Source organism: Spermophilus citellus, assembly GCF_964194105.1.
Source record: "Spermophilus citellus genome assembly, chromosome: 8".
Classification (NCBI taxonomy): Eukaryota; Metazoa; Chordata; class Mammalia; order Rodentia; family Sciuridae; genus Spermophilus; species Spermophilus citellus.
This window is the reverse complement of record NC_138189.1, coordinates 43,093,973-43,120,215: the sequence shown is the minus strand read 5'-3', so window position 1 is coordinate 43,120,215 and position 26,243 is coordinate 43,093,973. Positions and strand designations below refer to the sequence as shown.

Below are 26,243 nucleotides of genomic sequence, written 5' to 3'. Positions count from 1 at the left end.
ACAGATGTGATTCTGCAATCTGTATTTGGGGTGAAAATGGGAGTTCAAAACACAATTTGAGTCAAATGTATGAAAGATGATATATCATGAGCTATGTAATGCTTTAAATAATCAATTAAAAAAAAAAAAAGAAGAGACAACACACTTTACTAGCATCAGAAAGATTTGTATATTGTTAAGTCAGAGGGCAAGGAATTACTAAAAGGCAGGATTACAAGATAGCTAAAAGGTAGATATTGGAGTAAGATTCTTTGGGTCATGAAGGTATATGATGTTAGAACACAAGGAAGACGGATTCAAAAGAAAGAAATGTTCAATGTAGGAATAAACTGTCATAATAAAAAGATGCAATCAACCCCCCCCCAAAAAAATACAAAATAAAGTTATCTGCACTATTGCCATTAGTGTATCCCATAGTTTGAAATTTTTCTCCAGTTATCACCATAGTGTGAAGTTACCAGTGCTGTTTGCTTTCTCCTTTGAACCCCTTATAATTTTCTTAATAATATTTCATGCATTTCCTCTTGTCCCATATCTCCACTACTGACTTCAAGCTTCTCAAAAGCAGCAGCAGTACTTTATTCGTCTGTACATCCTCAAAACACTTAACACAGTGCCTTGCCCAGGAGGCTTAACACATTTTTTTTTAATGTTATTATGTTTTTTAGACCTTTATTTATTTATTTAAATGTAGTTCTGAGGATCAAACGCAGTGACTCACACATGCTAAGCAAATGCTCTACCACTGAGCTAAAACCCCAGCTCCACTTAATGCATTTCCAATTAAAAGAAATTTATGATTCCACTTTAAAAGAATACAAACACAGAGCCAGAGAAATCCTAAGAATTTCAAATCCAGTCATAAATCTATCCAATTGGCATTTGATATAAATGTGAATAAAGATTCCCATAAAAGATAACTTAGAGATTAAACTAATGTGTAAGCAACTCTATTGAAATAGGTTCTTGTTAACACAAAATTATTTCAAAGCATGTATGGACAGAAACCCCAGATTCATGATCTATTTGAAATCAAAGTTCCAAAACAAGCAAAAACATTTTATTTTTATTTAGAAAGTATTGAGTGCCTGTGCAAAGTTCTGTACTAGTTACAGGGGATACAACAGTTAACAAGACAAGTCTTCCTACCAAGAAACTTACAGTTAACCCAGTGATCAATAAAGCCAACAAAAAGTTATTATTATTATTGTTTTGGGTGCTGGGGATTGAATCCAGGGCTTTGCCCATGCTAAGCACTCACACTACCATTAAGCTTCACCTTCAGCCCCCAACAGAGAATAATTTAATGCACCTATTATCAGCCACTTCCAGGAGGTCTGCAATGTAAGGGTCATCTGGCTGTGGAACTGGATAACCAGTAACTTCAGAAGGAGGGACCGGTTCATCTATTTGCATACGCTGGCGCCTGAAAGCAATGCTTCTTTTCTTGCCACCTAAAAAATAAAACCCAAATGAGTGTCTTAAAAATTAAAGGGAAACAAAATAAAACACCATCTAAGAATTAAATACTTCAGCTGGGCATGGTGGTGCACACCTGTAATCCCAGCAGCTCAGGAGGTTGAGGCAGGAGGATTTCGAGTTCAAAGCCAGCCTTAGCAACAGAGGTGATAAGCAACTCAGTGAGACCCTGTCTCTAAATAAAATACAAAAAAGGGTTGGAGATGTGGCTCAGTGGTTGAGCGCCCCCAAGTTCAATCCCTGGCACACCTCGCCCCATTAAATATTCCAGGATAGCTTCTGTTATAAAGTTTATCTAATTCTTATTACCTTTGTGTTGTTGTTGTTAATAGAAATTGAACCCAAAAGCCCTCTACCACTGGACTATATCCCCAGACCCTTTTATTCCTCTTCATTTTTTGAGACAAGGTCTCACTAAATTGCTGTGGCTGGCCTCCAACTTGGAATCCTGTCTCAGTCTCTCAAGTCAACAGGATTACAGGCATTTGCTACCATGCCAGGCTCACGTTACATATTGATCAAATGTTTTATGCCTTATATGTGAACACCCACCCTGCTCTTTAAACAATGTATTCCTAAAACCTCAGCAAGACATGGATGTAAAACTACTTTTATATGCCTGCATGTTTGGCATATACACCAGATTTAATTTGTTCCTCAGCCAGATCGGGATTAGCCTTTGGCAAAATTTAAAACTCAGTGTGTCCTGTAGTGTTTGCTATTATGAAATCAAGAAATCATCAGGAATAGAAAACTGCCATATGAGGGGCTTAAGACAGTGAGAACTAAGATACACATACTGATTAAGTAATGTCAAAAGAGCAGGTAACAGAATTTTTAAACAGAAAAATTAGAATATAATGGGATATCACCTATAACATAAAGTCATGCTATAACCTGAATTAGTAGAAAATATTTTCAAATTATTAACAGATAGATCCATCTTGTCTCGGTCTAAAGCACATGAATAATTTACTTTTTAAGCATTTGGCCCAGATCAGAACTGATTCTCATGAAGATCAAACATAAACCACACTTTTGTCTTCATTAGAATTCTAACAAATTTTGTTTGGGGAAGGAATAAGCTTACCCGGAGTTTGTACTACAGCATGCAGATTCTTTTCTTGAAGTTGCTGAATTTTTTCATTCTTAGCTTTGCTTTCTTTCTCCAAAAGTCTGAGTTTATGAACATATTGGTTATTCAGAAATTTCAGATCAGCGGTTTCACGTGCACACTTTTTCAAAGTAGTTTTCAACTCTTAAAATGAAAAAGATTCAAAGACTATTTTAAAGATCAAAAAATCCACTGTCCTTCCATTTCATAAGACACAAAAAGTCAAATTAATTTAAAAAGCTTCACCCAAGTCTTGTAAAAACTTTGTAGCCTATCACTCTTTCTACTATTGAATAAAACAAATAACTCACTAAACACAAAAAGAAATTATACTTTTCTACTGCTGAAGATGCCTAATGTATACAATGGTTTTTGACCTACTAAATTGGGTAAGAAGCAAAAAACTATTAATTCATGCCCGGTATTAGGACTTTCTACCAAATTTAAGAATTGTAATAAGATATCCATATAATTATATTCTGCCTAGTACCTTTAAGTCATCCTGTTCTATCTACTTCCCAGATCAAAAACTGCTAGACAGAGCAATCCATGGTTTTCACCTTACTTTACTATAAAAAGGGAAAAACAAAAATTGTTTCAAGAGCATTTTTTTTAAATTTTTTTTTTTAATATTTATTTTTTAGTTTTCAGCGGACACAACATCTTTGTTGGTATGTGGTGCTGAGGATCGAACCTGGGCCGCATGCATGCCAGGCAAGCGCGCTACCGCTTGAGCCACATCCCCAGCCCCATTTCTAGCATTTTAATTCTAAAACTTTAATCCACATATAATACAGCTATAAATACACATTTATTTTCCTTCTCAGGAACTCTTCAATATACCCTATTGTATTTAAGGAGTTGTTAGTAAGACTACTCTCTTTTCTAACCAACCAGTTTTAAAATTAGAGTTTAGCCTTTTCAACACATAAAACTGAAAGGGCAAAACCATTATTTTAAAACATTACCAAATTTTCACTTACCTTTAATGTGTTGGTCTGAGTACTCTCTCTGTTTCATTAATTCCAGGTATAATTCATTATTTTCCCTACTCAATCTTGCATTTTCAAGTTTATAGGGTTCCAATACAAAATCAAAATTGGCACTTTCCTTTTCAGCTTTCACAGTAGATAATTTTGATTGTCGAAGGCTTTCTGTTGTATGAACTAAGTCACTAAAATTAAGGAACAGAACCCATAAATACAAGAAACATTTCATTAATCTTCTAATAACTTGAAATACATTTCTAAAAAGGCTTGCATGTATGTATATCTTAATGTTAAATTATATCAAACTTCAAAAAAGAAGCTGAGCATAGAGGATGTGTCTATAATCCTAGCAACTTTGGGAGAATTTAGCAAGACCCTGTCTTAAAATATTTTTCTTAAAAAGGGCTGGGTATGTAGCTCAGTGGTAGAGAGCTTAAATGCAAAGCCCTTTCAATATCTCAAAAAAATGGATTAATTAATTTAAAAAGTACAAAAGAACACTCAAAATTTCTCAAAATAAGATTATTATAAGTTATGAAATATATACACATTGAATCATCTTTGAATCTCCCCTCTTGATTATCTCCTCCAAGTCTGTGGAATCTGTGATTTGTTTTCACTGAGCAAGTATTTATTGATTGTTTGCTGTCTGTTAAACACCAGGAACACAACAAATAAGAATTAGTTCCTTATTTCTGAGAACTCTCAGACCAGTGGAAAATCCACCCAGTAAATATTTATTGAGGAAGAAAACATTAAAAAGCTTTTATTCTACAGAGTCTGTTAAAAAGACATACTAGTATATTACAAACTCAACAAATATTTTGGTGCCTATATGTTCAACCTGATACAGGAGTGACAAAACAGTCTTTGGTCTCATGAAAGTGGAATTCTAAAAGAAGGTAAAAAAAAATTTGCAATAATGCACAGTTAAGATAACATGTAACCTAAGTAAAAGAGACCTATGGGAGGGCTGGGGTTGTGGCTTGGTGGTAGAACACTCGCCTAGCACACATGAGGCACTGGGATCGATACTCAGCACCACATAAAAATGAAATTAAGATATTATGTCTACCTACAACTAAAAAATAAATATTAAAAAAACAAGGAGACCTTTGGGATACTAAAACTTAAAAGCTAAGCAGGCACAGGGCAAGGAACACAGAAGAGAAAAGATGTTCCTAGGCAGATGAACAGTATACAGAGAGACCAAGGGTAAGAGATTAAGTTTGGGGAGTTTCAAGTGATTCAACACAGGGAGACGAAGTTGTGGAAAAAGCAGGGATTAGATCATGAAAGGTTGGGAGGTCATGTGAAAGGCCACAAAATATCTTTAATCCATTCTTTTCACCATCATTATTGGTAGTCCTACTATAAAATCCTTCCCTGTTCCAGTCCAAAACCATTCTAATATAGCTCTTGTAGAAAGGGTGGGGGGGGGGGATCCTTTCAATGAAGATAAGAACTTTTCAGTTAAGGTAAGATATAATAGTAATGACCACATACTAGAGAACATAATAACAACTTATTAGAGAGCCTTAATTAAAATAATAGTAATTAAAGATCAGTGAAGTAGACATAGAACTTAAGAAAGAGAAAGTTAGGCTAGGAATATAGCTTGCTTAGCACATGTAAAGGCTCTGGATTCAGTCCCAGCACTGAAAAGGACAAGACAGAGAGAGAGAAGGAAAGAAAGAGAAGTATCTCCAAGAATATAAAAACTATTCACAAAAAAAATCCTCAGTAATATCACTCTCAACAGTAATAGGATGAGTGGTGACCCCTACACTTTGCAGTGTGGAGGCCCTGCACTGAGAACAGACAAATTAGGACATAAGGAAGAACAGATGATTTAAGCACTTTTCAAAAAGTCTTTGTGGGGTGCAATGGCACACGCCTATTACCCCAGCAGCTGGGGTGGCTGAGGCAGGAGATCTCAAGCTCAAAGCAAGCCTCAGTAACTTGGCAGGACCCTAAGTAACTTAGAAGTAGATTCAGGATCACATATGCTTAGAACTGTATTTTTATCTTTACCTGAAAAGTTTTTCCACCAATGGTAAACACTCCAATGTCAGAGTCTGGCGGTATCCCAACTGATCCAATCGTTTTCTAATATTAATATACTTTCTTTCTGCAGTTGTAGTCATCTTGTCTTCCAAAACCAGTTTTATTCACTTCTAAAAGTTAAAGTTCTAAAAACAAAAGAATGAAATGTCATTATACTGTTACAGCTACTGTTGTCATTTCACAATATGAAGATTCAATCTGGCATGACAGTGCATGCCTATAACCCTCGTTACTTTGGACGTTGGGCCAGAAGGATTGAAAATTCCAGGGCAGACTCCACAGTTTAGGGAGACTCCATCCAAAAAGTAAAACAGCTGAGATACAGTTCAGTGGTAGAGTGCCTGCCCAGCATGCCCAGGGTTCAATTCCCATTACTGCAGGAAGAAAAGGAAAAAGAAAAGAAAAAGCTGAGAACAGTGGCACCCATCTGGAATCCCAGAGACTCAATCCCAGTGACTGGGAAGGCTGAGGCAGGAGGATTTCAAGTTCAAGGCAAGGTGAGCAACTTAGGGAGACCATGTCTCAAATAAAAAGGGGTTGGGATGTAGCTCAGTGGTAGAGTGCTCCTGAGTTCAATACAACAACAAAATTTAATATGAAACAATTATTTTTTTGTTTCTCTTCAGACAGGCAGTCTTCTGGAATATTCAGATTGACTTAAATTCATCACATGATCTCATCCATGTAGCTGCATTAAAACATGAATCTCTCCATAAACATAAATATCAAAACTAAAACAATGAAGATTCTAAAAGAAAACAAAAAAGATTTTTCAGAGCCTTAGGTAGGCAAAGAATTTTTAGAAGGAACTCTTAAGAGCACTAAACAAAAGAAAAATTTCATCAAAATTAAAAACATCTGGGGCTGGGGATGTAGCTCAAGTGGTAGTGCGCTCGCCAGGCATGCGTGCGGCCCAGGTTCGATCCTCAGCACCACATACAAACAAAGATGTTGTGTCTGCCGAAAACTAAAAAATAAATATTAAAAAACATTCTCTCTCTTAAAAAAAAAGAATAGAAGCTTAATATTTTAAAAAAATTAAAAACATCTGCTCATCAAAATATTCTATTAAGGAAAAAGGAAAACCAAAGAGCACTAGAAAATATTCACAATATCTGAGACATATATGGAATGTAAAATGAACTCTTATAACTCAATAATAAGATAAATAGCTCAGTAAGAAAATTTATTTGGGCTAAAACTAAAATTTCATTGTGCTAAAGATTTGAATGAGCACTTTGAAAAAGGTATCTAAAGAGGAATATCATATGAAAAGGTACTTAACATTAGTCATCAGGGAAATAAAAATTAAAAACACAATGAGGTTCAACTTTTATTTTTTAGTTGTAGTTGGACACAATACCTTTATTTTATTTATTTATTTTTATGTGATGCTGAGAATTGAACCCAGGGTGAGCACTCTCCCGCTAAGCCACAACCCCAGCCCATGAGGTGCAATTTTACCCATATTAGCAATAGCTAAAATTAAAAGAATGGACAATAAGCCAGGTACGGTGGCACACACCTGTAATCCTAGCAGCTCAGGAGGCTGAGGCAGGAGGATCACAAGTTGAAAGCCAGCCTCAGCAACGGCGAGGTGCTAACTAACTCAGTGAGACCCTGTCTCTCTAAATAAAATACAAAAAATGGCTGGGGATGTGGTTCAGTGGTCAAGTGCCCGAGTTCAATCCCAGTACCAAAAAAAAAAAAAAAAAAAAAGAATGGACAATATCCAATGTTAGCAAAGATTTGAAGCAAGAAAAAGCCTCACACACTGCTGACAGGAGTAAAAAAATCACCTTGGAAAACAGCATGCCAGTTTCTTATAAAGGTATACTTCTAGCTATAACCAGGTAATTCTCCTAGGTATTTACATTAAAAAAAAAAAAGCAAACATCCACAAAGACTACAAGAAAATTGAAAAATGAATATAATAACAGTTTTATTTATAATAGCCCCAAACTGGAAAAACAGCTAAACATTCATCAACAGTTGAAGAAACAAACTATGATATCTTTTTTTTTTTTTTAGAGACAGAGTGAGAGAGCAGAGAGAGAGAGAGAGAGAATTTTTTTTTTTTTAATATTTATTTCTTAGTTCTTGGCGGACACAACATCTTTGTTGGTATGTGGTGCTGAGGATCGAACCCGGGCCGCACCCACGCTAGGCGAGCGCGCTACCGCTTGAGCCACATCCCCAGCCCACTATGATATCTTTATACAATGTAATATTTCTGTTTCAGGGATAAAATGAAGGAATTACTGATAACACATCCACTATATGGATTCTCAAAAATACTCGAACTGAGCTGGACAAGATGGTGTATGCCTATAAACCCAGTGGTTTGGGAGGCTCTCAAATTCAAAGGGGGGTGGGGGCGGCGCTGGGGTTATATTATAGCTCAGTAGTAGAGCCTTGTCTAATATGTGAGGCACTGGTTCAATTCTCAGCACCACATAAAAATAAATAAAATAAAAGTCCATCAACAACAACAAAAAGCCAAGCCTCAACAATAGCGAGGTGCTAAGCAACTCAGTGAAACCCTGTCTCTAAATTAAAATATACAAAACAGGGCTGGGGATGTGGCTTAGTGGCCAAGTGCCCGATTTCAATCTCCCAGTAGCCCCCCCCCCAAAAAAAAGTTTATTTTGAACAGAAAAAGCCAAATACATTAAGTCCAAAAACAGGTAAAATTAAACTATAGGGATAGAAATTTCAGCAGTTGCCCAGGGAGGTGACTGGAAAGATTAAGAACTTTCTCAGGTGATAAAAATACTGTTGAGTGGAGTAAGTGGTTACACAGGTGTATAGATTTATGGAAGCTTTTCAAATGTACCATTAAGGGCTGGGTACACTGCACTTGGGTTCAATCCTCAGTGTGTGTATTGGGTGGCTGAGTATATAAATTTCATTTCAACTTTTCTTTCTTTATTTTTTGTACCAGGGATTGAACCACTGAGCCACATCCCCAGCCCTTGAAATGGTCTTGCTAAGTAAGTTAGGCCTCAACACTAAGTTGTTGAGGCTAGCTTTGAACTTGAGATCCTCCTGCCTCAGCTTCCTGGGATTTTAGGCGCATGCCACCACCCGGGCTCAATTTCTTCTTAATGACACACACATAAGTACCTCTGTACACATTTTTATACTGGTCTTCTAAAATATTTATGAATACATTCTACCAATCTGCCCTAAAATGGAGTTATCCAAAGTTCCTTTCTTTAGAAACTTGGCTTTTTTCTAAATTTTGCCAGCTAAATGTAGTCAAAATATTCACATTTCTAAACCAAACAAAAATTTTGTTTTCTTCTCTGTTGTTATTCACAATTTGTAAAATGTGGACACATGTGAATACATGTAAAATTTGATCCTCAAAACAATCCTGTGAGAAACAAATGCCTGATATTTGTCCTTCAAGATGAAGAAAGGTTCAAGAAAGTAACTGTTTCCCAAACCATGGGTCCACAAAGTAGGTAAACAGTCTCTGGATGCTAGGTCCCCTGAGTCCTTCTAGCACTTTGGTTTCTATATTTTCAAATCCCTTCTAAATTACTACCTCTCCTTTGTTACTCCTTTCTATAAATCTCTCGTGGCACTTGCTAGCGTCATCTCTGAGAGCTTTGCAACGCACTTTCTAGGTTCCTTCCACAAAGAGAGACTTAACTGATTGATGCAGGAGGGTTTTCTGGAACGTCCTGAACATATCAGAAATAAACCTGACAAACCCAGGCGGCTACCATACAAGCATTTCCCCCTTGTTAGCTACCAACTCTGGCTGCCCTGAAATAATTCCTCTTTACACCTTGCTTGGGGGAGAAGAATAAGAGGGAATGAGAATAAAACATATATATTTTAAAAATCATGCCCGAGGCCACAAGACAGATTCCCATCCTCCCAAAAAGGGCAAGGGCTGTGGCCATCCCATAGATCCCTCCTAAACACAAAGTTTCTAGCAAAACATCAAAGGGTGGCTTGGGGGACCCCACACGTAGACACGCCCAGAGCATCATCTGCTAACCCTGGAGGGTGGGGCTTCATATTTTTACACTTGTGTATGAAGAAACAATCCCGCCCAACAAAAGCGGCCACAGAACCCGTGCACCGAGGTACCTCGGAGTCCCCCGCTACTGAACTCGAGTGGAGACCAGGTGTTTTCCAAGGCGCTGGGCACCGGCGCTCGGGGGCGCTGTTTTCACCAACAGCATCTCGGCTTCCTACCCTGGGAGGGCTTTGTAATTTAAATCTACCCATCAACCAAGCCCGCCCGCACGGCCTACGCCGACGCCCCGCGGCGGGCTGGGTCAAGCTCCCGGCCGAGCTCGGGTTTGCAGCTTGGCGGTCCGGTGCGGACGGAAGCGAGCCGGTGGGACGGTGTCCGCGCCCCTCCCGCCCAACCCGGGCCCACGTCCTCCCAACCGCGCGGCCTCCGGCGGCGTCCAGGCCCGGCCCGCGGGGACGACCCGGAAGGCGACGACGAAGGCGACGACGAAGGCGCCGCCGCCGGCCCCGCCCGGCCCTCTGCCCCCGAGGCCCGCCTCACCCTCAGCTCCGGCCTCCGCGTCCTCCACCTGCGGCCGCATCTCCTTCTTCACTCGTCTCCCTCGCTGGCTCCTTCCGCTCGGGCCACCGGCTCCAGCGTTAGAGCAGTTTGAAAATGGCGCGGAGAGACGGTCGAGGCCCTCACGGAGGAGGCGCCACGGTTGCCCAGGTAACGGGAGCGGCGGGCGCGCGCGCCCGGTGGCGATGGCGGCGCTGGACCCCGGTGCCCGGAAGCGCAACGGCTCGGACGGCGCGGGGCCACGGCGCCCCCTAGCGGACGGCGCCCGCGCAGACCAACACCGACTTCCGCTGGGCCCGAGTTGACGTTCTCTGCGGACGTGGGCACCGGGTGAAAAGGCACCCAGTCGTGGTCCCTACACGGGATTATCCTTGCTCTGCGAAATGAACGCCTACTCACGTAACCCCCAGCAGAAATCACCATGTCTTCGCAACTTCGACTACCACCCTGTACAATTAATTGCCCAAACACATCCCCTTAAGACTGTGTGGACCCTCCGAATGGAATGCATTCACCCAAACATCACTGTCTCTTCCTACAGCCCCCTTCTGAGAATTCATTAAGCCAAGAATTTTATCCTCAGCTACGTTTCCCTAACACCTACCACAATAAACATTTGTAAGTGGAATTAAATTCAAATAAACTGCTTCAAGAGAACCTGCTCACAGACGGAAAACACGTGGGCAAATCCTAGAAGTCCATTTCCCTCTGAAAACTTTAGATGATCAGACAGGAGCTCCATTCTTTCTTGCTTATTCCTTCCTCTCCCTTCCAAGTAGGCCTTCGCTCTGAAAATGTACTTCGTCTATCATACAGCTGCACTATGAGTTGTTTATAGCTGTGTACCCATTTATATATTGTTTTAATGTTTCCATTTTGTGTGCCTCATCTGTTTTTCACATGCTTCAATGAGCTATTTTATGGAATTTCTAGGAGGCAATGAGTTGAGTTCTGTGGATGACATTTTTGGGGGGTGGAGGTACTGGGGATTGAACTCAGGGGCTCTGGACCACTGAGTCACATCCCCAGACCTATTTTGTATTTTATTTAGAGACAGGGTCACTGAGTTGCTTAGTGCCTGGCTTTTGCTGAGGCTGCCTTTGAACTCCCAATGGTCTTGTATCAGCCTCCCCAGCAGCTGGGATTACAGGCGTGGGCCAACACACAGGGCCTGTGTATGACTTTTGTACAATATCTTGCACACCTGCGATTAAACACATTTGAGGACGCATAGCCAAAACAAATAATTGTTTTCCATTCCAGACACATACTAATTAGAAAGTGTAAAAGACAACCCAATAAGAAATGCAAAAAAAAGGTGATTGGGACAGACATCTCCAAGCAATAGGGAAGAAGAGAGTCAGACTCACTGCTGACTTCTAAGGCCTGAGGTTAAGACACCTGTCACACAAAGGAGTTGGGGTGGTACATGAGGGGGAGCTTCTGACTCAATGATGGTAGAAACTAATCCAAGTGATTGTAAACATGCATGCAGGCAAGACTTTGGGGGCTTCACTGGAAGGGAGACAGCAGTGATGGAGAGCAGTCTACTCTCTGAACAAAGGGAGATGCAAGCATTTTGAGGTTGGGGGCAGAAATAAAGTCTGGTAATTTTCCATTAGCCAGGGCCACAGTTTCAAAAGATGTTTCTTCTTGCATGAGACTTGGACCACTGGGTGGTAATAGTCAACTTATCCCAGGAATTGCTGAATTACTACTGTTGCAGCTGGCACCATCATCCTGTGCAAAGATTTGGTTTTGTGGCTCCTTCTAGACCTTGTGATAGAACTGAAGGACCTTGGGTGCTTGGTTGCTATCACTGCTGAAAAAGCACAAGCTCCAACAGGCAATCAACACATCTACATACACAGCTGAGTAGAGTCTGACCCCAAAGTTAAGGCAGCAAAAAGGACTGAGAAGCCAGGTGCAGTGGCACATACCTATAATCCCAGTGACTCAGGAGGATCACAAGTTCAAAGCCAGCCTCAGCAACTTGGCAAGGCCCTGTCTCAAAATAATAAATAAATAAGGGCTGGGAATATGGTTCAGTGGTTAAGCGCCCCTAGGTTCAATCCCTGGTACAAAAAAAAAAGTGACAGAAATAATATGAATACAGAAATGTCATCCCAGTCACTAATTAGCCTAGTTACTACCTTCATTGAACTTGCAAACCATGATGCCAAAATAACAAAGAAATCTAATGCTAACAAAGATAGCTGACACAAGAAACAATCAAAACACCAATTCTCCAGATGAAATGAGTTTGATGAAACATTTAAATGAATATGTTTAAAAATGATCTAGATGAAGCTTTCTCAACCTCAGCATTCCTGACATTTTGTGCTGGAAAACTGTTGAGCAGAGCCTGTCCTGCACATTGTAGAATGTTTAGCAGCATTCCTGTTTCCACCACTGGATGTGAGCAGCAGTTTCCTAAGTTGTTTTGACAATCAAAAATGTCTCCAGATATTGCCAAATGTCCCTTGAGAGGCAAAAATCACCCCTGGCTGAGAACTGTTGGTCTGGGTGAATGAAGGAATAACTGCCATGAAAAAGAATAAGAATTATTTGATGAAGCAAGAACAGATGGGTAGGCAAGGGAACCAAACAGAAACTTGGATTTTAAAAATATAGTCACCCACTGCCACATCGATGTTTATATCAGCTCAATTCACAATTGTTAAACTATGGAACCAACCTCAGTGCCCTTCAACAGATGAATGGATAAATAAAATGAGGTATATATACACAATGGAATATTATTCAGTCATAAAGAGAAATGAATTTGATGGGATTTGCTGGTAAATGGGTAGAACTAGAGACTATCATGCTAAGTGAAATAAGCCAATCCCAAAAAACCAAAAGCCAAATGTTCTGTCTAATATGCAGATGCTAACTCACAATAAGCCAGTGGTGGGTAGGAAAGAATAGAAGTACTTTGGATTAGACAAAGGGGAATAAATGGAAGGGAGGGGAATGGGAATAGGAAAGACAGTAGAATGAATTGAACACTACTTTCCTATGTTCATATATGATTACAGGATCAGTGTAACTCCACATCATGTACAACCAGAAGAATGGGAAGTTGTACTCCATGTATGTATAATATGTCAAAATACATTCTACTGTCATGTATAACTAAAAAGAAGAAACAAAAAATACATCATTAAAAAAATAAAAAATATAAAAAGTCACCAAAAAATTTAAAGAATCATTATCTGGGATAAACTGTAGATTAGACACAGTTAAAAGAATTAGACAATTCACCTGGATCCCAGTGCAGACAAATAAATAAACTATATTTGAAAATCTATTAAGAAATATAGAAGAAAAATTTTAAAAAGATTACAAACAAATACAGATAATAACTTGAGAGGTTCCAAGAAGGCTCTAGAAAGAGTGGCAGGTGTGGTAGGCAGAATGGCCTCCCAAAGATGTCCACACTCTACTCTGTGGAACCTGTGAATATGTTACGTTACCATGTAAGAGGGACATTGCAGAGGTAAAGGCCTTGTCAAGCACAGTAGAACATGCCTGTAATCACAGATCCTAAGGCAGCTGAGACAGGAAGATCGCAAGGTCCAGGCCAGCCTGGGCAACTTAGGGAGGACTATCTTAAAATAAAAGCAAAAAGACTAGGGCTATAGCTCAGTGGTAGAGTGCACTTGCGTTCAATCTCCAGTACTGGAAAAAAAAAATTAAAGGCCTTAAAATAGGGTGATTTTCCTGGATGATTCAGGGTGGACTCAATGTATTCACATGAGTCCTTAAAAGCAGAGAAGTGTGAGGAGGGTTTGAGGAGAAGGACATAATGAGCTGACTTGCTGGCTTAAAAATGAAAAGAGCAAGTGCTGAGAGAGACCCCAGTTAGCAGCCAGACTCTAGCTGAACCTCATCCCTGCAGCCTGGGGAACTGAATTCTTATGGCACCCTGAATGAATTTAGAAGCAGAATCAACCCCAGATTCTCTTATTGCTGGATAGGAGTACAGGCTGGCTCTTGATTTAGACAGCAGAGGCCACCTAGATTTCTGACCTACATAAAATTGTTTTGTTTTCATCTACAAATTTATGGTGACTCATTACAATAACAGTAGAAAATTAATACAGCAGAAAAGTAATGCTGTAAGAGATGACAACTAAGCATTTTCCAGATTAAATCAAGGCACAAATCTACAATCAATGTGCATCATTCTAACTAAAGATGTGAAATGTATCTAGTAGCTTTAGCCCTCTCTCTCCTTTACCCACTAAAGTGACAGTAAAGGGATTTGTAAGGTACTTTTTAAAAAGATAGTAGGACAAAAAGAATGACTGAGGAGAAAATTGCATAGCAAACTATGAGATAGTATCCTAAGAAGTGAGATCATAAAGCCCACTGAAAGACAGGTATCACATATTATCAAATGTATGTGTTAAACTCAAGAATCTCATTATGAGTGACTAGATGCTCACTTTCCAAAAGGCACAGGGAAATCGTGGCCTACTGAATAAACAGCAGTATTACATCTTCCATCTCAATGTCACAGGAGCACAAAGTAAAAACATGGGCAAAACTGCCCAAATCATTCAGATTGTGTAAATTCTTTTCTTCTCATTTCTGGGTTTCTTAACTGAGGCCATTTTGATGAACTTATGTAAGTAAATGTTTGTGTGATGGAACTTCAGTGTACATTGTTATGGATTGAATTGTGTCTTCAAAATTCGTATTTAAAAATGTTAACTCCCCATGTCTAAAAATGTGGCCTTGTTTAGAAATGGGGTCACTGGCGATTTAATTATTTAAGATGAGGTCATTCTAAAGTCATTCTAAAGTCATTCTAAAGCAAACCACTGTTATCTAGGAGAAAGCATGGAATATATTGTTCCTCACAGCTCTCAGGAAAAACAACCCTGCCTTGACTACAGACTTCCAGCCTCCAGAACTGAGAGATAATACATTCAGGTTAGCCAGGAAACTTATGCTACTTTGTTACAGAAGCCCTATCAAACTAATACATATATGTTTAAATATCAGTTGATGACACAGAAGAAGCGTCACAGAAATTCAGAAAAAGAAAAATATCTTCTGAAGTCTAGAGTAACCTCTCAGTTTCATAAAGCAGCTGGGCCTTGGAGTTGGACCTTGAGACTAGAACTTGGAGGTATGAGGAAGAAGAGAGAGATCTGGGGAGGGGCAAAGAGAAAAAGAGGAGATAACATGGTAGGAAAGGTATTGATGGGGAAGCATTTCCGCCAGTAATATACAGAGCAGTCTGCTGGGGATGGTGACAAGCAGATGGCATAGATAATGACAGGATTAGAAATGGAAAGTGAAGGCAGGTTACTGAAAGACTCACCAGATGTTAGATTTCAGAACTTGACTTTTATCCAATACTTAATGGAGAGTTATTGAATGTTTTTAAACTGAGCAAACATTTGATGAAATTAGAGAATATTGATCTGAGTAGTAGAAGGACAGAATAGGGTGGTGCAGAAAACAGTGTTTTCTAGGACAAGAGCAAGATGATTATTTTAATGACGTGATAAAGGTCTGGAGGAAATGTGAGGAATATTATGAAGGAAAAAGATGTAGGGCTTAGTGAGGGACCAGCCTCTCTGAATGAAGAGTGGAAGGAATACAGGTAAACATCATGGTTTGGAGCTTCAGAGACTGGAGACTCAAAGACAGTATAATCTGGAAGCTACTTTGGCATGTTTGGGGACTGGAAAGGGATTTGGCCAATGGTAATAATGGGTTATTGTGGATATGAGGTTTCCTGGTGGTAATGCCAAAATGTCTGGGAAACACCTGGGTATATGCAAATAATATATAGGAGACAAATCAAGTTTCCTTCTCCTCCCCACTCTCCACCCCCCACCTCCACTGGCCAGATTTTTTCCCTGTATTTTCAAAACACAATTTTGTGTTTTGAACTGTAATCCCAGTGGCTCAGGAGGCTGAGGCAGGAGGATCACAAGTTCAAGGTCGTCCTCAGCAACTTAGTAAGGCCTTAAGCAATTTAATGAGATCCTATCTTAAAATAAAAAATAAAAAGGGCTGGGGGTGTAGCTCAGTGTTTGAGTACCCCTGAGTTCAATCCCCAGTGCCACAACAACAACAAAAACAAAATAAAACAAAACCTTCTATATGTCAAAAGTTATGTGTCAAAACACAAAGAATAAGTCAAGAAATATTTGCAACTAATATCATAAACCTAGTATATAAAGACCTTCTATAAATTGGTGGTAAATGACTTATTGAATATAACAGGTGCAGTGGCACACGCCTATAATCCCAGCTATTTGTGAGTCTGAGGCAGAAGGATTGCAAGTTTGAGGGCAGCCTGAGCAACTTTGTGAGACTGTCTCAAGATAACAAATAAAAAAGAGTTGGGGATCTAACTCAGTGATAGAGGCACCCTGTGTTCAATCTCCAGTATCTATCTATCTATCTCTCTCTCTCTCTCTCTCTCTCTCTCTCACACACACACACACACACACAAACACACACACACACACACACATACACACACGTTGAGGTTTCTGGAGCAGAGATTAATTCCTGTAATATATATCATAATTATAACTATTTGTTCCCTTGCTCCAAACCCCTGGGGTGATATGATCACAGCCAGATCACCTACATGTACTGGGGTCAGTACTGCAGGAGATGAAATACCCCCACCCTCAACTGTCAGTCTGGGAGGTTTTATATGAGAAGTCCAGCTTTCTGCCTTCCGTTTCTGACAAAGGGTGAGAAAACTTTACTCTCTAGTGTACTCTAGTTTTCCTTGGGAAGAGAAGGAAAGAGTACTGATTTTTACCTTTGGGACTATAAATAAGTGTCCTCAGGCAGGATGAGAGAAGCTTCTCCTGGGTCACAACTCCAGGGTTCCAAGTTTTACTTCATCTTTGAATAGTAAACATACACCTCCTGGGAGGCAAATCTCTCTAGAGTTCTCTCACTCGCTATTCAGTAGTAGTTCTAAACAGATAGCATCTAAGTCTTGTTCTTTAACTCAGGTGCCAGTAGAACTTGCTCAGAATGTGCTGACTAAAAACATAAAAATGTACAGTTGGTGCCTTGGACTTTATCCAGGTCTTTTCCCTGGTCCAGACTGGCTGGCATGTGCCTACCTTCCCCCACCCACTCCTTTCTTACTCTTTCCCTCTTTTTCTTATAACAGGTTCTAGAAATTCAGCCCAAGTGTTAGTTAACCTGAATTTGGCTGCATGTGTCAGAACAACAGGTTAATGACTGGTTAGGTAACAAAAGCATCCCTGGTGGCCCCAGGTCTTAGTCGGATTTAGCTTCCGTAGTGTCATAAGTGATCTGACCACTTTGCATCCTTCCTCTCTCATCAGCGGATGACTTTTATCCTCAGACATTTTGTATCTTGGTCACAGTATGCTTGTCACAAGATGGTTGCCACAACTCTAAGAAAAATGTTTGCATATAACAACACCCAAAACAAAAAGTGAGGATAAGGGGTGGGGCTATAGCTCAGAGCATTTGTCTAGCACATGTGAAGCACTGGAATCCTTAGCACGAAAGAAAGAAAGAAAGAAGAAAGAAAGAAAGAAAGAAAGAAAGAAAGAAAGAAAGAAAGAAAGAAAGAAATCCATCTCCAATTACAAAAAAAAAAAAAAAAGAAGAAGAAGTTTTTGCCTCATATGCCTTTTTGTCACCAGGGAGAAAGATGTCTCCCAGCATCCCCTAGTAAAGTTTCCTTTATTGGACAGAACTGGACAGAAAGACCATCCCAAAGCAGTCACTGGCAAAGAAACCAGAATTAGTAAAGATTTTTTCCCACACAAAATTAGCATCCTATTAGCACGCATAACAGAATATTAAAATAAATCCAGGATTTTTAAAAAACAGAGCTTCTCTCTTCAGCTCAAGAAAGAAGGTATATAAGGAGATCACTTAATATATATCCCATGAGTGAAGGAGAAAACCCTGAGGTGAGAATGCCTCTCAGAGTTTGGGGAAAATGTATCATTTCTGCAACCAGACATGCACCTCACAAAAGATGATCTTGGTGGGGTGGGTCGGGGGATCCTGCACACTGGTGGAAGCTTTCCTGTTTATCCACCATGAGAGGGAGCTGTTTCTAGAAGGTTGGCCTGGAGTCTGTTCTGGTCCTTCTAAAAATTTTGTAAGCCTCCTGCAATCTGCTTGTAAGCCCTATCTGTTGTCTGCAACTAAAGCTTAACAGGGAAGAGTCCTGTATCAGAAGGTCTGCAGAGAACATAGGGGTCATCTGCCTAGAGTGGCTGAGATAGATAGTGCCAGTTCCTGGGGCTGAAGAAGAAGAGACCAGTGGGAACAGAAATGCATTTCTTCTTAGCTAGTGAACTGCAGGGGAGAGACCCTCAGGGAATGGAGGAAAGTTTCCAAAGAAACAGCAAAAAAGGTAAAGTCAGAGAGCAGAGGCTGGTTCATAGCAATATTGGTCAAGTAAGAACTTTCTTGACCTCTTTCCCTTTTCTATCTCCCTGAGTAATTTGGGAAGAAGAGGAATTCAAGTGGAATGGGAAGACTGTAAAGTAGGTGAAGACTGTAAAGTAGGTAAACACTTTCCTTTTCTTCTTTGTAGCAGGCGCAAGCTGGAGAAAAGTGAAAAATCGACAACGAAGCTGTGTTAAAAGTTTTGATTATGAAAATAAACTAGATGTTTTGATTATTGACCAAGGACTTATTCTATTTTAAAGAGACCTGAAAAATCATGGGTCCTGCCTGAATTATTATTCAGAATCAAGGGGAAGAACTGGATGTCAGGATATAAAATTTAAGTTCCAAGCCAGCCTGTGCTTAGTATCTAAACCTTGCACAAAAATATCCTTTGGGTTCTTTTCTTTTCTCAAAGGGAAGATTCTAATATACAGAATCTGCCTCAGCTCATTCTTCCCAACTCTCCCAAATTGGATGTTAACAAACAAGAACTTTTATAAATATCCTCTACAGACTGAAAACCCAATCACTTCTCCAAATCTTCTTGCATTTGTCTCACACATGAGCTTTTGGGGACACCACATCTAAACTGTAAGAGTTATCATGAGACAGTCTGCAGTGAGACCTCTTCTTAGGAGTTTCAATAGGGAGTGAGGGAAAATAATCCCCTTCTGCCCCAAGTTTTTCCCCTAGTCATCAAATACATAGTTAGGACAAATGTCTGATTGCTATTTCTGTCTCCCTCACTTCCTCCTAAGCTCCCCAATCCTGGGGCTAAAGAGGAATAGCTTCCCCTCCCCTCTTCCTCTGTAACATACCTTCTTTCTACCATAAGGATGTCTCCAGAGTTGGTGGGATGGTTAATTTTATGGGTCATCTTGACTGGGCTAAGGGATACCCACATAGCTGAAAAATCATTTCTGGGTGTTTATCTCTGTGAGAATGTTTCTAGAAGACACCCACATTTGAATTAATAGACTGAGTAAAAAAGATCCATTCTCACCAATGTGGGTGAGCACTACTCAATCTGTGGAGGGCCTGGATGGAACAATAGGGTGGAGGAAAGACAGATTATGTCTATTTTTGAACTGTGACATCCATCTTTTCTTGCCTTCAAACACTGAAGAGCCTGCTTTGTGGGCCATCAGACTCAGACTCAATTGTACTATGACCTGTTTAGCCTAAAGATGGCAGATGGTGGGACTTCTGGGACTCTATAATTGCAATTATAATATAGATACAATATAATAATTCTGCCATCTGCACCACCTGCCATCTGCAGGGTAAAGAACACACACATGTACATGCACACACAGAGCTTTGATCAGTTCTGTTCCTCTGGAGAATCCTGATTAATACATTTGGTTTCTAATGGATGAGAATGAAAGCAAAAAAAATAATTTACAAAATACTCTACCAATACATTAGCTTGTTGCTTTGAGGCTATTGTTTGGTTGGAAGACGCTACTTTGAAAGTCAAAAGCTGAATATGAAGTCTCTGAATGTGAAGTTCTCTGCATTACAGGTAAATACTTTAGAGTAGAGCCTGTCACACAGTAAGCAGTAAATGCTATTATTCTATAACAGATAATCTTCTGAGACTGGTTAGTGTCTTGGTTAACCAGGAACAACATGTTCTAGGAAAGTCAAAAGAGAAAAATCATGTTAATAATTTCTAAGGTTTTTAACCTCATTAACAGTTATGCTTTATCATATTTCAAAATTATCAACTATTATCAACCATCTATTATTAATATGTGCTTGTTGGGAATTCAGATAATATATAAGCGTTAAGATCACAATGTGTTATGGTTTGGATTGAGGTCCCCTACCCCCAATCTGCTGTGTTAATGCATGAATGTTCAGAAGGGATAGTGATCAGATTATGAGAGCTGTAGCTCAATCGGTCCCTCCTAATTGGCATAGACTAACTGGATGGTAACTGTAGAAAGAGGGAGTGTGATTAGAGGAGGTGGGTCCCTGGGGGGTGCCCTGGAAGAGTGCATCTTCCCTGCAGCTTCTGTCTTCTTTCCCCTCCCTCAGCTTCCAGACCCCACCATGAGCCAAGCAGCTTTCCTCTGCTGGACCCTTCCCCCATGATGTGCGGCATCCCTTGGACCCAAAGCAATGGAATCAGTCAACTAGAGACTGAGATCTCTGAAACCATGAGCTCAAATAAAATTTTTCTCCTCTGAGTTGTTCTGTTGGGTATTTTGGTCATAGCAACACAAAAACTGATTAACACACAAGGTGAAAGTCCCCGTTGAACTTCTAATACTTCCCTGTCCTGGTGCCCCATTTAATATTTTTTCCCTAAAGATGATGGCTGTGTTTTGTTGGCTATTTTCACATGTCCATCTCCCCAATTACACATGAGTTTTTTGAAGTAAGCAACCTTGTCTCTGTAGTTCCATAGGCCATTGATAAATGCTCAAAGAATAGTGAATGAATATGTTTCATGTACTACAGAGTGACTCAACTATCTTTAAGAAAAAAATGTGGAGCTAAGTAAACTTGTTAAGATGCTTAGTTATTTTTGAGCTTTCTTGATGGGATTATATCCAATTAAAGTAGAAGAGAGCTTATACGATGAGATTTGCAGTTTTCTTTTAAATGTTTCCTATATAACTGCTTCATATATTTAGTGACCTAATAGTAACAGGATGAGGAAATTGATGATGACAAGGCATTTCATCAAGGCTTTTTTGCTTTTATGTGACTGTCTGATACCATAGCAATAATGTCCAAAAGCTTTCATGGCTTATTTTATTTTTGATGTGCTATAAAGTATGGCCAACTCAGCCTTGGCTCTTTAATGTGATAGAGTAGAATGGAGTGCACCGGTGATTGATCAGATGGATTTGTCAATGTCTTAAAAGGTGGCAACATGATTCTTTTTTAAATTAAAGAAGACATAACTGTGACAGTCTGGGTAAAATAGGGATGAGACATGTCAGTTTAATGAATAGATTTTGGCATATGAATATGAAACAAGATCAGTTTATGTCTAGTTTTCAGATTTGGTGAATGGCACTTTTCCCCAGGTCATTTGGGAGGATTCTAAACCAATTTTTTGGAAGGTCAGTTGAGGATAGACACTCCTTTCCATTTTGTCCCATGAGGGCAGGTGGTAAACATCCTTGCCTGATGACTGTGCCATGAAAACACACCTGAAAACAGACAGGCTGGGTTTGAAGTGTGGCTCCATCCCTTCTTAGAGGGTTGATCTTGGAAAACTGTCTAACTTCCTCACTAGGCTTGTGCAAGAACTGAATTATTAAACTGGACTTTCTTTCTTTTATTTATTTATTTTTCTTTTTGGTACTGGGGATTGAACTCAGGGGCACTCGACCATTGAACCACATGCCTAGCTACTTTTTGTATTTATTTAGAGACAGGGTCTCACTGAGTTGCTTAGCACCTCGCCATTGCTGAGGCTGGCTTTGAATTTGTGATCCTCCTGCCCTAGTCTCCCGAGTTGCTGGGACTACAGGCATGCGCCACTATGCCTGGCTTAAACTTGACTTTCTGACAGTAGTGCTGATACATGGTGCTCAAGGCTAATTGCAAATGATTATCCATGTAGAAACAAGGGATCTGTTCATAACCATATATATATATTTGGATTGTTGCTGGAAGGAGCAAGCCTCTGCTCCCTGCTCCCACTGTCACCTCAACTAGTTCCCATTCTCCTCCTTGTCACCATCACAGAGGTGCAGCAGGAATGCTATGGTGGCTGCAGCTCTCCTGGTGATAATGGTGGAAATCTGGATTATAGTGGCACTGATGTGATCTTGAAGCTCAGTGGTGGTCCTCTGACTTCTGGCCCTCTAGCCCTTCCACTGATTTTATAAATACATAACTTCGTGAATTAAATTATTTTTGAAATACTGATACTAGTCTTGGAGATCAGGAATGGGTCCTTGTTCCATGGTGTTGAAGATTAAATACCCGAGAAATGCTGAGGCAAGTGTAGAGAGTAAGTTTTATTTAAGAAAAAGACAAAGATAGGCTTCTCTGAAGAGATGGGGCCCCAGAACTGGGGGTCTGCTTGGGCTCTCTCTTGTCCAGCAAGGGGCCCACGGAACAGGGTAGAGGAGAGTGTGGCTGCGGAGTCACGAGTCAACACCTCTGGAGACCAGGCTGGAAGCAGGTCTGATTTTATTGCGCAGTTACCATGTATATATACTCGGGCAGTAGCCAAGCAGATTACAGGCAGCCACCAATGCAATTTCTGGCCAACTGTCCTTACGGTAACCAATTGAGGAGCAGTCCATGGAGCAAGCGCTGTGACTGCAACACGTGGCCTCATGCCCAGAGCTGAGCCTACAGGGTGAGCAGCCTGCGGCTCATGCCTAGCACAAGAGGAGTGGCCTGCCACTCAGGCACCTTTAACATATGCCACGTATGCAGCACTCCATGCACCTGTCCCCACAAGTGTCCATGGGAGGGGATGTGTCTTGCTCTTTTATAGTCCCCAGAACCCCCCTTTTAATTATTGCCTTCTCTTTCTTCTCTGTGCGTGTCTAAGGGCAGGAAGGAGTAGGAGCATGGAGGTTAATCATTAGCAACCCACTGTCCTTTCTTTGATAACCAGTCCTCATCCTCTCTCAACCCCCATCATTCATTACCTGTACAGACTGTGCCACCTTCACCCCCTGCCTCCGTTTGCTGAGGAATGTAACATATCCTGTCCACTCAGGCTAGGCAGGGCGGCAGGCAGATTGCTTTTTGGCAAAGAAAGCTTGTGGGGGGTCAGCACAGTGTGCTCATTTTATAGAATTGTTCTCTTAACCTTATGTTCCCGCTGTTCTCATCTATCTGTCCCCTTACAACTAGAAGGATTTTCAGTTTCCTCCACTACATAAGTTGAAAATCTTTCTGATAAAATCCTGGCTTCCCTTCTGGGTCACTACTCTTCTTCATAATTAAACTTCTGGAAAGAGTAGTCCTTGCATAATCATAACCTTTTTATGTCTGTTTGCATTGTATTCTACCATATTTGCCCCTCTCTCTGCCAGTGAAATGCCTTGATCAAGGACAGCAACAGTGAACCAAATGCCAATTTCAGGGGACTCTTCCAGTCCTTGTCTTCTTTAACCTCTAGTGGGCACTGTTGACACACCTTTCTTTCTGGAAATTGTTCTTCTCTTGGCCATAGGTAGAAGATAGACATGAGTGGTAGGAATGTGAAGGGAATGATTCTCTAGATTAGGCCCACGTGCTGGTCCTCCTCTTGCTTTCTTTAAAAGCGGTTTACCAAGGCCATTCTGGCCCTGCTCTGTCTTAAATCAATAGGATATTAGATCTCTCTACCAACAACCTGTTATTTTCAGGGCTATTCTCTGGGCCTTGGAATTTGGGACTCCTCTCTTAGGATAAGAATATAAATTACCCTGAAGGGGGACTTCTGAGACCTTTAAACAGACCAAAGATTCCAAGACCCAGGAAGTCAGGATAAATAAATACAAGCCCACAAATCATAAAATCTATAGAGAACAAATTCCAATTAAAGCCAGTCAGCAGGTGCCAATGACTGAGACTTGCCTTTAGATCTGTTGCATGTCATTTTAATATTAGAGTAGTAAAATCTGCCCCCTCCCATGAGTTTCACTTGGGTACCTGTAGGTAAGACCACGGGCAGCAGAGACTTAAAATTTGATGCCACCCTACTGTCAGTCAACAGTTAAGAGGTGGACCTGGATGGGACTCTCTAGAAATTTTCCTAATACTCTAATAAAAGTAGGGAACAAAGGGGACACTGGACCCCTCTCTCCTCAGAGAGGACCACCTCTGCCTGGAGGGGATCTTTCTTTTTTACTGTAATAGACTTTGCTATGCTTTTACTACCATTGATGTTTTGCTTGAAATTTTCTCGTGCACGGATATAAGAGCAGATAAACACAACAAGACCCCCTGGACCACCACTGGTAAAAACCCAATCTCTCCTGATGTTTTCTTACCTTTCTGGCGGGTCCTTGTCAGACTCCATCATGAGCTCCTCATGCTCTCTGGATGGTGGTTCTTCCAAGGGCATTCTCAGCTGTTCCAGCCTCAGGGCTCTCCCCTCTTAGTACACTGGGCCATCAAATTGACTTCTGAATTCGGACACTATGCCTACAGTACCTACCCTCAAATCTCCACAACTTTTCTGTGTAGAAATCCTGCATGCTCTCAGCTCCGTAGGCTGCCTCCTTCTCTACCTCTGCCTCCAAATATGTTGAATTCTGAAACTATCTCCCAGGCAGGTTTCCTGTCCCCTGCCTTTACTTACACGGCTCTTTCTTCCTTGTTATGTTGTTATGGGCCAGGCTATATGGGCAATGACCAAGCAGACTCCATTTTGCTCTGAGATTCCATGTCGTGTAAGAAATGCTTCTCCCAGGGAATGTCCCACCTCTGTACCCATCAACAGTTGCTTAGCATAGCATGTTTGGCAACACAAAATGGCAATTGTTATACAGTGTAAAAGTGTTCTCTCTTTGGTTCCCATTTTTCTTGGACAATGTACCCTCAGAGATTGAGTGTCTAGATGTTAATAACAATTCTTTAACTTGTACTCAACTAGGGACATTTTGGCCCACTCCCTTTTCTGCTCATGATTTTAGGTCTCATGATGTTTGCTTATGGTTTTGAATCATAGCAACATACACTTATACTTTAATATGGTTTTGGACTAAAAAAGCCTACCTACCCCTTGGCCCTCCATCTGGTGGATCCGGACCACCAACTGGTGAATAAAGTTTCCATCTCCTGCTTGAAGATCGACTTGGTGATTTATTGCAATCTCACTGTAACAATCTCTCTCTGCCATCTAGTTTCCCTGACCTAAGAACACTTGCTTTTTAGACATGATTTCTTAGATACTGGACCAAAAGCATAAGTTTATGAAAGAAAAATTGGACTTTCTTCTCAAAACTGAAAACCTTTTGTGCTACAGATAATACCATCAAAAAAGTGAAAAGACAATCTGCAGCATGGGAGAATTTTTTAAAAGTCACAAATAAGACAGGGAAATTAAATTCAGAATATATAAAGAATTCTGAAAACTCTATAATAAGGAGATAAACAATCTAATTTAAAAATGGGCAAAGGATTTCAACAGGCATGTCTCTAAAGAAGATACGCAGGGACTGGGGTTGTGGCTCAGTGGTAGAGCGCTTGCCTTGTATGTGTGAGGCCCTGGGTTCGATCCTCAGCACCACATAAAAATAAATAAATAAAATAAAGGTGTTGTGTCCATCTATAACTAAAACAAATTTAAAAAAAAAAGAAGATACGCAAACATCCAGTGAGCACATCAAAAGATGCTCAGCATCCTCATCCATTAGGAATAGGTAAATCATCCAGATAGATGAAATACTATTTCACGTCCACTGGGATGGCTATAATCCAAAAGATAAATAACAAGTGTTGGCAAGGATGTGGAAAAACACAACAGATATTCAGAGAAGCATAATTCTTAGAATCCAAAAGATGCAAACAATACAAATGTCTATCAATTGATGTATAGATGAATAAAACAGTGTGTCCATAAACCAGAATATTATTTGGTAATAAAAAGGAATGAAGTTTTGGGGCTGGGGTTGTTGCTAAGTGGGAG

At 40.3% G+C, this 26,243-nt stretch overlaps 1 protein-coding gene across 3 annotated transcripts in view; it reads right to left on the bottom strand.

The window, feature by feature from the left end:
• CEP135 (centrosomal protein 135) overlaps positions 1-10,719 on the bottom strand; it is a 75,716-nt gene extending 64,997 nt beyond the window's left edge. For 2 of the 3 annotated variants that reach the window (XM_081303356.1, XM_081303358.1), the window contains exons 1-5: positions 10,187-10,719; positions 5,617-5,774; positions 3,577-3,767; positions 2,570-2,737; positions 1,313-1,454 (exon numbers count right to left, since the gene is read on the bottom strand). In XM_081303356.1, the coding sequence (XP_081159482.1) occupies positions 1,313-1,454; positions 2,570-2,737; positions 3,577-3,767; positions 5,617-5,729 (614 nt within the window). In that variant the 5' untranslated portion in view covers positions 5,730-5,774; positions 10,187-10,719. The other variant, XM_081303357.1, reaches the window with a different exon arrangement.
• Positions 10,720-26,243: the final 15,524 nt, after the last annotated feature.